We start from the raw sequence: 12,799 nt of genomic DNA, 5'->3' as shown, positions 1-12,799 counted from the left end.
ATAAATATTCTTACTTTTGAATATTGTTACCTTTTTCTTGTTTTTTGGAGCTTGGAAAAATATGGAGAACCTTCGAGTATTGTGCTGATAACGTGTTAAAAGTAAAAATTTACGGTAAAAAGTAAAAATCTAAAACTCACAAAATATATTAAACTACATGCTTTATAAAATTTTGTCTACTCAATTGTATGTTTTCTTCACAAATTGAGAGACCTATTTATATAATTTTTTTGAAAATAATTTAAAAATAAATAAATCATTACATACATCATCACACACTAATTTTCAATATTTACAACTCTTATTTGAACATTCAATAATTTCAACTCTTATTTTCAACAATTCCCCTTGTGATGATGATTGTGATATAATGATTGTCTTCATTACGAGTTTTTATACTGTCTCGTTAAAAACCTTACTAGGAAAAACTATTGGGATAAAAAACCATAGTAAGGGAAAAAGAGCGGAGTCACGTAAACTCCCCCTCATGTTAACACGAACGATTCTTCACAAATTTCGTAGATTGCGCATCCCAATATTATATATATGTTTTCTGAATATTGTTGTAAAAAGTGCATTTGTGAAGAGATATGATAAGTTTTCACTTGATTGAATGTAACAAGTATCAATATCTTTATTCTTCTCAAGCTCTTAGGTGAATGCGAAGAACTTAAGGGGAATATGTTTAGTTCTGTCGCTTTTTATATATTCTTCTTTCATTTGAGCAACACATGCATCATTATCTTCATATAGTGTCATATGCTTCTTGTCGAATGATAATCCGCATGAGATTTGGATATGTTGGATCATTATTTTAGCCAATGTTCTAAAAAGCGCGCTTAAGCATGAAGCGCACCGAAAAAGCTCCGCTTTGGAGAAAAGCGGAACAAAAGCGGTCAACTATAGTTTAACTTAATTAAGCTTAATTAAGCGTAATTAAGCGTGTCTTTTTATTTTTTATTTTAAAATAATAAATAAATTGATTTATAATTTTTCCACCTACCAACTTCACGGCTTCACACAAGTTTCTTCTTTTCATTCTTCTTTTCTTATTTTTCTGTGAAATCTCACCGATAATAAACACCTAAACTACAGCACCACCGATGGGCAAAAGCTGAACTACAAAAATGGAAACCGAAAACTCTCCTTTTGTAAGTCTCTCATTTTGTTAACCCATTTATGCTTACTTTCTTACTGTATAATTTTTTTATTGTGAAATTTTGTTTGAGCATGAATGGATTATATTGCCACGATTTTTTTAAAACAGAATGAACAATGGATTGTGTTTAGAAAATGTAGTTCTTTTGTTAGCTTGCATCGTGTATTATTAGCTCGAATTTTGTAGGGATTGATGGAACGAAATGATTCTTCAATGGCATCAAATTCTCATTCTACAGACAGTGAATTGAAAAGGGACTCCGGGGATATTGGATGGGATACCGCTGTGTTAGTAGATCCTCAAAATCACAAATCTGTCAAGTGTACCTTGTGTGGTAAAGTTACAACTGGCGGAATTTATAGGCACAAAATCCACATTTCGGGTATTCTAGGAAAAGGTGTAAAAGCATGTACGAGGGAAACTGGAGAGCAAAAAGAAAAGTGTCGTTTAGCACTTGAGGATAATAAGTCTAAGAAGCGGGAAAAATTATTGAATGAATCTAAGTTAAAGGAATGATGTGGTTATGTCTTTGAATAGATGTGAAGATGAAGATGATGAAATTTCCATCATTGAGATAGGGAGTAAAAAAAGATCAACTGATATGGGACCTATTGATCAATTTGCAAAGCCAATTAATGTTGATGATGCTTCTATGAGTGCAAATAAGAAAATGAGACAACAAAATATTACTGATGCAATTGCTAAAAAAAGATTGCTCCAAGTTCATCAATATTTGGCAAGATGGGTGTATGAAGCCGGAATTCTTTTTCATGCAATTGACAATGATAGTTTCAAAAAATTTGTTGAGGCTTTAGGACAATATGGTCCTGGCTATATCCTTCCTTCAAAATACCAACTTAGAGAACCACTTTTAAAAGGAGAGGTGGAGAAAACAAAAGAAACTCTGAAGAAGCAGGAAGAAGAGTGGGAAAATAATGGTTGCTCTATTATGATTGATGGTTGGAGTGATAGGAAAAGAAGAAGTATCATTAATTTTTGTGTGAATTGTAAGTTGGGGACTGCTTTTATTTCATCAATGGAAGCTTCAAATGAAGCTCACACAGCAAAATACATATTTGAATATGTTACTGCATGTATTGATCGGGTTGGGTCTAAAAATGTGGTGCAAATTGTGACCGACAATGCCTCAAACAACATGGCTGCAGCGAATCTGTTAGTATTAGAAAGATCCAACATATTTTGGACATCATGCTCAGCTCATACCATAAATCTTATGCTTGAAGGAATTTCTAAACTTCAAATGTTCAATGGAGTGATCAAGAAGGCAAAATCTTTTTGTATTTTCATTTATGCTCATCACAAGACCTTGGCATTGATGAGAAAGTTTACAAAAAGAGAGATAGTTAGGCCGGGTGTAACTAGATTTGCGACATCTTTCTTAACCTTGCAAAGTTTGCTTGATAAGAAACAAGAGTTGAGAAATATGATGACTAGCAATGAATGGGATAGCACTAAATGGTCTAGGAGCAAAAAAGGAAAAGAGGCATTTGATGCTATTGTCCCCCATGATTTTTGGAACTCGATAGATTTGTGCTTGCAAGTATTCACTCCATTGGTAAAAGTTCTTAGACTTGCTGATGGAAAGGAGAAACCTTCTATGGGTTTTGTGTATGGAGAGTTATTGAATGCAAAAGATGAAATTCAAAAAACGTTGAAGAAAGAAAGTGATTATGGGCCGATTTTAGACATTATTGATGCAAAAAGTAAGGGTCGTCTTGATAGTCCAATTCATACGACAACTTATCTTCTGAATCCATATTATTTCTTCAAGAATCAAAGCATCAAAGATGATCATTTGATAACAAATAATATGATCACTACTGTTGAAAAGTTCTTTCCAGATGTTCAAATGCAAAATCATGTGATAAATGTTGAGTTGCAAAAATACACACAAAAAGAAGGAGCATTTGGAAAAAAATTAGCATTAAGCGGATGCCTAAACAATTATCAAAATTACAATCCAGGTATGTAAACATTATTTTATTTCCTTTCATGTTTATATACTATTGTTGACACATATCATGATATTTCTGTCTCTTTTTTAAACTTTTGATAGTTAGTTGGTGGGACTTCTATGGCAATGAGGTGCCAAATTTGAAAGTGATGGCAAAAAAGATCCTTGGTTTAACTACTAGTTCATCGGGTTGTGAAATGAATTGGAGTGTCTTTGAAGGGGTAAATATTTACTTCATTATACTTTACTTTTGTGGCAATATGATAATTTGTAGCTTACTCTAATTTTTTCTTTTGTTTTTAATGTAGATACACACTAAAAAAAGAAATAGACTAGATACTACAAGGATGAATAATCTAGTGTATGTCCAATTCAATGCAAGATTGATGAACAAGAAAAAGAGAAAACATAAATTTGAGACTTTACAAGAAAGTGATATTAATAAAGCTAAATTTTGGATGGTTGAAAATTGTGATGATGAAGATGAGATGGAGATGGACACTTTACAACCTACAAGTGATATCAATGCAAATGTTCAAGGGGACTTCGATGATATATCGGATGGTACCGAAGATGAAGTAAACGAAGAAGAAGAAGAATTAGAATCTGACAATGATTTGACATATATTTAGCATTTTTTGATGTGGTCTAGTTGAAAAAACAACTAACTATTGCAATTTTGAGATTCTTATGCTTCTATAAATATGAAAATTAATGCATTATATATTATACTTATTTATCATATTTATGCAGTATTTATTTTTATCTATTTATTGGTTTAAGATAATTACAACTATGCTAAAAATCAAAAACGCTTTTTTACGCTTGAGCTCGTAGTAATCTCGCTTAAGCCTGAAAAGCTTGAAGCTCGACGTTCGCGCTTCGGGGCGCTTCGCGCTTTTTAGAACCTTGATTTTAGCCACACATATTCACGACTTGCTTCATGTAGTGCAATAATATCGGCGTGATTTGATGAAATGGCTACGAGTGTTTGTTTCAGTGAATGCCAAGAAATTGCAGTGCCTCCACGAGTAAATACATATCCTGTTTGAGAACTTGCCTTGTGTGGATCAGATAAGTACCCATCATCAGCATAACCAATTATACTTTGATCGATATCTTTTGAATACAAAAGTCTTAAGTTTGTCGTTCCTTGTAGATAACGGAATATATGTTTAATTGCGTTCCAGTGTCTCTTTGTTGGATATGAGCTAAATCTTGCCAATAACTTTACAGCAAAAGATATATCAGGTCTTATACAATTTGTAAGATAAATAAGGACACCAATAACACTAAGATATTGTACTTCTGGACCAAGAATAACTTCATCATCTTCACATGAACGAAATTTATCCTTTTTTATGTTTAATGATCTAACAACCATTGTAGTAGTTAAAGGATTTGATTATCATTATTAAAACGTTTAAGGACATTTTTTTGTATAATTTGACTGATGAACAAATATTCTACATTCTTTTTGTTCAATTTGTAAACCCATAAAATATTTTGTTTTTCCAAGGTCTTTCATTTCAAATTCTTCCTTCAAGTACGACACAACTTCTTGAATTTCTTTATTCGTTACAATAATGTTTAAATCATCAATATATACAGTAATAATTACGCATCCAGATGATGTTTTCTTAATGAAAACGCAAGGGCTTATTGAATTGTTTACATATCCATTTTTCTTTAAGTGTTCACTTAGCCGATTATACCACATTCGACTGGATTGCCTTAACCCATATAATGATCTTTGCAATTTCACATAGCAACATTCTTTGGGTTTTGAACTTTGTGCTTCAGGCATCTTAAATCCTTCGGAGATGTTCATATATATATATTACTATCGAATGAGCCGTATAAATAAGCTGTGACAACATCCATAAGACGCATTTCTAAATTTTCAGATACTGTCAAACTAATCAAATATCGAAACGTAATTGCATCCATAACAGGAGAATATGTTTCTTCATAATTAATTCCAGGTCTTTGAAAAAAAACCTTGTGCAAAAAGTCGATCTTTATATCCTACTATTTCATTTTTCTCATTTCTTTTTCGAATAAAAACCCATTTATACCCAACAGGTTTACACCTTCATGTGTAAGGATTATAGGTCCAAAAATCTTATGTTTATTTAGTGAATCCAATTCAACATGGATGACGTCTTTCCATTTATTCCAGTCCTGTCGATTTTTACATTCACCAAAAGATTTTGGTTCATGATCTTCATTGTCATTTATGATATCAAATGTTATATTGTAAGAAAGTATTTCATCAATTTCTTTTATATCTTTTCTGTTCCATATTTTTCCTGTATTAATAAAATTGATAGATATTTCACGATTCTCATCAGTTTGTGGTTCTAACAGAACATTTTCATCATCATGTATTTCTGTCGGAATATCATTCTCTATTTTGTGATCATCGTGTTTCTCTATGTTTTTTCTTTTTCGATGATTTTTATCTTTGGAACCGATTGGTCTTCCACGCTTCAATCGTTTTATGACATCATGAGTGTCTTCAATTTGTTTCTTTGGAATTTCAATTCGAGTAGGGGCATTCATGTATATATGATTTAGTTACCCCTTTTGTGTCTTCAAATGCATATGGTATTTGATTTGCTATTCTTTGCAAGTGCACAATTTGATGTACATCTTTTTCACATTGTTTAGTTCTTGGATCTAGATGTAACAATGATACGTATATCATGTAATTTCTTTTTTGATATGTTTCTTTTCTCCCCCTTACATTGAGAAGATTTCTTCATTAGAATGACAATCAGCAAAACGTGCTGTAAACACGTCGCCTGTTTGAGGCTCGAGATATTGAATGATTGATGGGCTATCATAACCAATATAAATTCCGATCTTTCTTTGAAGTCTCATTTTTGTTCGTTGAGGCGGTACAATATGCACATGTACCATACATCTTAAAATTCTCAGATGAGAAATGTCTGGTTCTTTACCAAAGGCAAGTTGCAATGAATAGTATTTATGATATACACTTGGTCTGATGCGAATTAATGAAGCAACATGTAAAATTGCATTTCCCCATATAGAAACAAGGAGTTTTGTTTTCATAATCATTGGTCTAGCAATCAGTTGTAAACGTTTTATCAATGATTCAACTAATTCATTTTGTGTATGTACATGAGCAACTCGATGCTCAACAGTGATTCCCATTGACATATAATAATCATGGAAAGTATGGGAAGTAAATTTATCAGCATTATCAAGTTTAATTTTCTTGATTGTATGATCGGAAAATTGATTCCGCAATTTTATTATTTGAGCAAGTAATCTTGCAAATGCCGCATTTAAAGTTGATAATAAACATACATGTGACCGTCTGCTAGAGGCATCGATCAATACCATAAAATATCTAAATGATCCGTATGGTGGATGAATTGGCACACAGATATCACTCTGAATATGTTCAAGAAACATATGTGATTCAGTTTGGATTTTAGTTGTTGATGATCTTATAATAAGTTTTCTAAGATAACATACTTCGCATTGAAACTTATTATTTTGAAAGATCTTCTGGTATTTCAGCGGATGATTATGTTTATTTTCTATAATTCTTCATATCATTGTTGAATCAGGATGTCCTAATCGATCATACCAATTGATTAATATTTAAGAATTATCAACTATTATGTTTAATTCAATTAGACTTATATGTATATATGATGCAATCCAGTAGAGAGCATTGCTAGTTTTTCAACTACATATTTCTTTCTTGATTTATATGTGGTAAGANTTAATTTATATGTGGTAAGACACATATATTTCTCATTTCTTTCATTTATTGTCTGAGTATCATACCCATGAGAATATATGCCATTAAAACTCATCAAATTTCTTTTCAATTGTGGTGAATACAAAGCATCATTTATCAGAAATTTTGTACCATCAGGCAAAAAAAAAATGTGCTCTACCACAACTTTTAATCAAGTCTCCAGGACCTGATATTGTATTCACCGTTGTTTTTATTGGTTTTAGGTCCAAGAAATATCTTTTATCTTGGAGAATAGTGTGCATTGTACCACTATCAGGTATGCAAACTTCAATGAGATTAGTTCTTTGTTTAGCTTTTTACATAGCAGTTTTCATATTTGAACTTAAAAAAAATATGAAATGAAAAAATTACTGACAATACATATGTAATTTATTGAAAAATATAAGGTATAACATAATTATACAATAAAACATTATCATATGAGCACATGAAAAAAAATATTTTACATTTCAATTCCACCAATATATTGATCATTTTCAGAGAAATTATTCAGAAAATCTGCAGCATCAAAATAAGTTGAATCACTCAAACGGTCACTGTGTTCAGTGAAGTTGGTATCTTTTTCTTATCCCTTTATTGAATTTTTATAGATCTTACAAATGTGCTCGGGGACTCGACAAATACGAGATCAATGTCCTGGAGTGCCGCAACTAAAACATGAACTTTCAAATCGTTTTGAGTGATTTTCATTAACACTCATGTTCTCATGATGTCTTTTTAATGGGTGGTTCGTGACGCCCTTTTGAGATGAGTTATAAAAGTAACTATCTCGATTGTTTTCAAAACCACGACCGCGACCACGACTACGACCACTTCCACGTCCACGTCCACGACCAAAACCTTGTCTTTGAATTTGATTTTGGTTTCTAGGTTTAAATTCATTTTTATTTACAACATTTACTTCTGTAAAGTAAATGCTGTTGATCCAGTTGATCGGGACTGATGATTTCTCATTAGCAGCTCGTTGTTATTTTTCGCAACAAGAAGACATGCGATAAGTTCAGAATATCTCGCAAATCCACGGACTCTATATTGTTGTTGTAGAGTTATATTTGATGTGTGAAAAGTGAAAAATGTTTTTTCAAGCATTTTCGATTCCGTAATCTCATGTCCACAAAATTTTAATTGCGAGATTATTCGATACATCGTCGAGTTGTAATCACCGACTTTCTTAAAATTTTGGAATTTTAACGTATTACATTCATCACGGGCGGTCGGAAGTCTAACTTCCCTTATATGTTCAAATATTTCCTTTAATCCTTTCCATAAAGACATGAGATATTTTTCAATGAGATATTCACATTTTAATCTTTCATCAAAATGTCGACGCAAAAATATTATAGCTTTTGTTTTTTCTTGTGATGATAAGATACCATTTTTTTTAATGGTCTCATTTAGACCCAATGATTCAAGATGCATTTCTACATCGAGAGTCCATATCATATAATTTTTTCCCGTAATGTTGAGCGCAAGAAATTCGAGCTTTGCCAAATTTGACATAATGATACTATAAAAATAACAATGCATTTATTAGTTAATTCTAAATCTATTAATATGACAATACAAAGTAACAGATAAATTATAAGTACAAGCATTCTTAAAATAAAGAAAAAACGCGAGATAGATATTCTCCGATAAATACAAGACTAGTGAGTATAATAACCAAAATAATTATACAAAATAACTTTGAAAGAATCATCTTCTTTTTCTTCGAAAATTTTGATGAAAAACATTTTTAGGGAGGAAAAGTAAGTTTGGAGTGACCGAATGTGTTTGTAAAATAATATTTATAGGGTAAAAACTAGCCATTTATGACCGTTAAAAAATCTTAAAAAAATAAATGTCTCTATATGTAAATTTTATGGTAATAATATGATGTATATAATATTAATAATTTTTAAATAATTATATATATCACATCACATTATTATAATGAGGTGTCAAATACTTCTTTTATATAATACTGTGACTTGTAAAAATATATATATATTATTAATATATATCACAATAAAAATATATAAACAGTGAAATAATCACATCACATTATTATAATGAGGTGTCATAGACTATTTTTATATAATAACATGATATTATTTAAATAAATATATATATACAATAAATAAAAAGTAAAACACTAAAAATATATAAGCAGTGTAATAATATAATCATATCACGTTATTATAATGATGTGTCATAAACTCCTTTTATATAATAACATGATATTATATATTAAATATATACAATAAAAATAAATAATCAGTAAAATAAATATTCTTACTTTTGAATATTGTTACCTTTTTCTTGTGTTTTGGAGTTTGAAAAAATATGGAGAACTGAAACTTCGAGTATCTTCCTGATAACGTGTTAAATTTAAAAACTTACGGTAAAAAGTAAAAATCTCAAACTTACACAATATATTAAAATACATATTTTATAAAATTTTGTCTACTCAATTGTGTTTTTCTTCATAAATTGAGAGACCTATTTATAGAATTTCTTTGAAAATAATCCAAAAATAAATACATCATTACATACATCATCACACACTAATTTTCAATATTTAAAATCCTTGTTTTCAACTTCCAATAAATTCAACTCTAATTTTCGGCAAAATCTAAATAATAGAATCTTCGATATCTATCAAGCAACGGTGGGAAGAATCGTGTCGAGAATATATAGATATATATTCTTTGAAACCGGCGAAGTCAACGGTCGAAGAACCCTAGTCAATTTTCCTGCCAAATGGCCAAGAAGAGGAAGATCGCCGCCAAACCTCTGCAGCAGCCGCAGCAACCTGAACCACCCCAGCAGCAAGTAGAAGTTGTTGAAGAAGAAGAAGAAGATCCGGAAGAAGAAGAAGATGCGGAAGAAGTAGAATACGAAGAAGAATTGGAAGAAGAGTACGAAGAAGAAGAGGACAAGTCATCAGATGAAGAGGACAATGGTGAAGATGAGGACCTTGTCGATGCGCCGTCACGGAGCCAACTGGATTCTTTTACCAAGGAGGCTCTGATAAGTTTGCTCTTCGAGGCGGCGGAGAATCACCCTGACGTAGCCGCGAGGATTCTAGAGTCAGCGGAGGCTGATCCATCTCAGCGGAAGATATTCGTGCACGGCCTAAAGTGGGACACCACTTCCGAGATTCTGTCTGAAGAGTTTGTGAAGTATGGCGAGATAGAAAATTGTCGCGTGATCCCAGATAAGACCACCGGGAAATCCAAGGGATATGGTTTTGTTATTTACAAGTCCATCCGTGGGGCTCGCCGGGCATTGAAGGAGCCGCAGAAGATAATCGGTGGCAGGATGACGTCTTGCCAACTGGCGTCCGTTGGGAATTTTCAGCCGCAGAAACCGAGTAGTCAGGAGCCAGGGTCGTATGAGTCGGAGTGTACACAGAGGAAGATTTATGTGAGTAATGTGGGGGCGGAGCTGGATCCGAAGAGATTGACTACCTTCTTTTCGAGATATGGGGAGATTGAGGAAGGACCGTTGGGTCTAGATAAGGAAACTGGGAAGCCGAGAGGGTTCTGTTTGTATGTGTATAAGACGGTAGAGAGCGCCAAAATGGCTTTGACAGAACCTCACAAGCAATTCGAAGGAGTTACTCTACATTGCCAAAAGGCAATTGATGGTCCTAAGTCACACAAGAAGCAAACGATTCAGATGCAGAAGCCACAGAATATTCAGAGCCAACAATATGCCAACAACTTGGCTCCGAGTTTTGCTGGTTCGGCAGCAGTGCCAGGTGTTATTCCTGGAAATTTGATGGCTCCATTTCAGCAGCCGCAGCAGGGCTTGAGTTTGAACCCAGCTGCTTTAGGGCAGGCATTGACAACATTAATGGCGGCACAGGGGGCAGGATTGAACCTTCTAGGGGCTTTTGGTTCTCTGGGACCAGGTGCTGGACTGGTGAACAACCCTGCTGTGGTACCCAGCATGAGGAGTCAGCTGGTCCAGGGTGGATATGGAAATCAAACTGCCGGGAACATTGGTCAAAGTGGGTATTCAAAGATGCAAAAGGGGAGGGGAGGTGGTGGTGGAGGGTCCCAACGTGGAGGAAGGGCTTACAGGGGGCGATAAGAAGCAAAAAGGTAATTGATTCATACTCAAAATTATTTTACTTGCATCTTTTTGTTCTCTCTTGTGACCTTAATTATGAGGGGTTCACTCTGCGTTTCAAGGGAAAACTTTAGGTTACTAGGGGAGGAATTAAGTGAGTCTAGGAAAGGTGAAGGAGATGTAGCATGAGCAGAGAGTAAGAAGAAATTTAATGTTGAATTGAAACACTAGTATTTCCAAAACAATGGTAATTTAGGAGTGTGCTGGATGATAGTATTATCCAATACCTTCAAGTTTTGAAAACTATAGCTTTTTTAATATAAAAATATATGCTTTGTTCTTAGAACTCCCTCCCCAAGGTGTCACGCGCCATGTGCCATTGGGATGAAAGGTACCAAATGAAGGTTAGTTTGATTACTTGGTGTATGGTTCTGCACTCTGACTGAGTGGTTTCAAGATTGTCATAAATAGTTTTATTCAATAAAGTTTTCTATGAAAAACAAGAAACTTCACTGGATAAAATTTTACCATGTTTTCCCTATCGTGGTTTGGTTTTGTTGGTAAATAACATTGCTATTACTGAGATGCTTTCGGTGGCATGAGGATGTTAGCACTATGACCCAGTTGTTTCTTTGTTTCATTTGGGGCAGGTGGTGATTTCTGGGGAAATAACTTTGGTACTGCTTAGGCTGTATGCTTCTGTGGCTTCTGAAAGTTGGTTTGAAAAATACAAATATAATTCCAGGCCTGTTAGTCTGTAAAATCATTCTGCTGGCAAGCTGTGAATCTCTCTTGAAAAAAATTCTATCCATTATCTGAAAGAGCATATAAAATTGTGATGCAGCAAGAAACTCCTCTAATTGCCACATATTAGCTGTAGAACAGCTGTCAGTTGAAGTATTAGAAATCTAATTGTTTTTCCGGAATTTGTTTAAACAACCATTGGTTATTGTTAAATTCCATGACCTCCTCCTAGCTCATTTTTACTCCAAATTGTTCATTCCTTACATTTGGAAGTCCTTTACTTTTGCTCTCTGCTTCTGGAGTTGCTTTCTTCACAAAATGTCTGCTCTTCGTCTTCTCCTGTGAACTACTTCCTCTTCAATTGCTCTGCATTTGTCACCAATGTATGTTCGTTCAGCCACATTTTAATTCCATGTTTTGGCAATCCAAGTTTTTAAAGTGACTGCACAACATCTTTTGTCCCCATTTTATTCAAAAAGTAATCTATCACGTTGAGTAACGGTTTTTATTGATACCGAGCTTATTATTCGATTTTTCTTATGGTTGTTAATTCTAAAGTTTTTTTTTTTTTTTTTTCGTGTTTTATACTTGAATCAACCACACTTTTTAACTGTTCACGTTCACAATTGCTTTCAAAGTTGTTCTTTGAAACTTTTCTAAAGTTGGTTACGATTTTGTTACTCGATAATTATGCAGATAACCATTGGCTCAGCAAATTTCAGACTCCGCTTTATGAAACTTCTGATTTCAGAAACTCAAGCTAAAGACATCCTGATCTTAATTAACAAATTTTTGTTCACTTTGTTATATAAAGACCGGGGTTGTGCAATGCACAATGTAGTTTATGTATTTGAGCTTGATTCTTCTTGCTCTCTGTTTAAAAGATATGCTTATTCTTATTTAAAATATTAGTACGATGTCTTAAAAGTTTTATGATTTTAGATGTCGGTTTTCATCGTTTTTCTCTAGTGACATTAACAGAAGATATTAGCTTGGGTGCAGTTTCTCTGATCTATCAATCCTTATGGGCCTGTTGAGCAACACCTCGAAATAGTTTCAA

At 33.3% G+C, this 12,799-nt stretch overlaps 2 protein-coding genes across 5 annotated transcripts; both read left to right on the top strand.

Moving 5' to 3' along the window:
• The first annotated feature begins 1,025 nt into the window (after window positions 1-1,025).
• Window positions 1,026-4,050, top strand: LOC140991074 (uncharacterized). The gene is made up of 4 exons (XM_073460988.1): window positions 1,026-1,151; window positions 1,346-3,144; window positions 3,237-3,355; window positions 3,443-4,050. Exons 2-4 carry the CDS (start codon window positions 1,683-1,685, stop codon window positions 3,764-3,766), a joined length of 1,905 nt encoding a protein of 634 aa, XP_073317089.1. The 5' UTR covers window positions 1,026-1,151; window positions 1,346-1,682; the 3' UTR covers window positions 3,767-4,050.
• A 5,571-nt stretch (window positions 4,051-9,621) lies between these two features.
• Window positions 9,622-12,752, top strand: LOC140991685 (UBP1-associated protein 2A-like). Of its 4 annotated transcripts, none has more exons than XR_012177936.1 (2): window positions 9,622-11,399; window positions 12,436-12,752. XR_012177936.1 is itself a non-coding variant. In XM_073461783.1 (2 exons), the coding sequence occupies exon 1, from the start codon at window positions 9,679-9,681 to the stop codon at window positions 11,014-11,016; it is 1,338 nt and encodes a 445-aa protein (XP_073317884.1). In that variant the 5' UTR covers window positions 9,622-9,678; the 3' UTR covers window positions 11,017-11,027; window positions 12,436-12,752. The 4 variants fall into 4 exon arrangements, 2 of the variants coding, with proteins under 2 accessions (XP_073317884.1, XP_073317883.1); XR_012177935.1 differs by having other exon boundaries at window positions 9,622-12,011; window positions 12,042-12,752; XM_073461783.1 differs by having other exon boundaries at window positions 9,622-11,027.
• Window positions 12,753-12,799: the final 47 nt, after the last annotated feature.

This window comes from Primulina huaijiensis, chromosome 13, assembly GCF_012295235.1.
Source record: "Primulina huaijiensis isolate GDHJ02 chromosome 13, ASM1229523v2, whole genome shotgun sequence".
Taxonomy (NCBI): domain Eukaryota; kingdom Viridiplantae; phylum Streptophyta; class Magnoliopsida; order Lamiales; family Gesneriaceae; genus Primulina; species Primulina huaijiensis.
The sequence above is the reverse complement of the archived record's forward strand: the minus strand, read 5'-3'. Positions and strand labels throughout refer to the sequence as shown.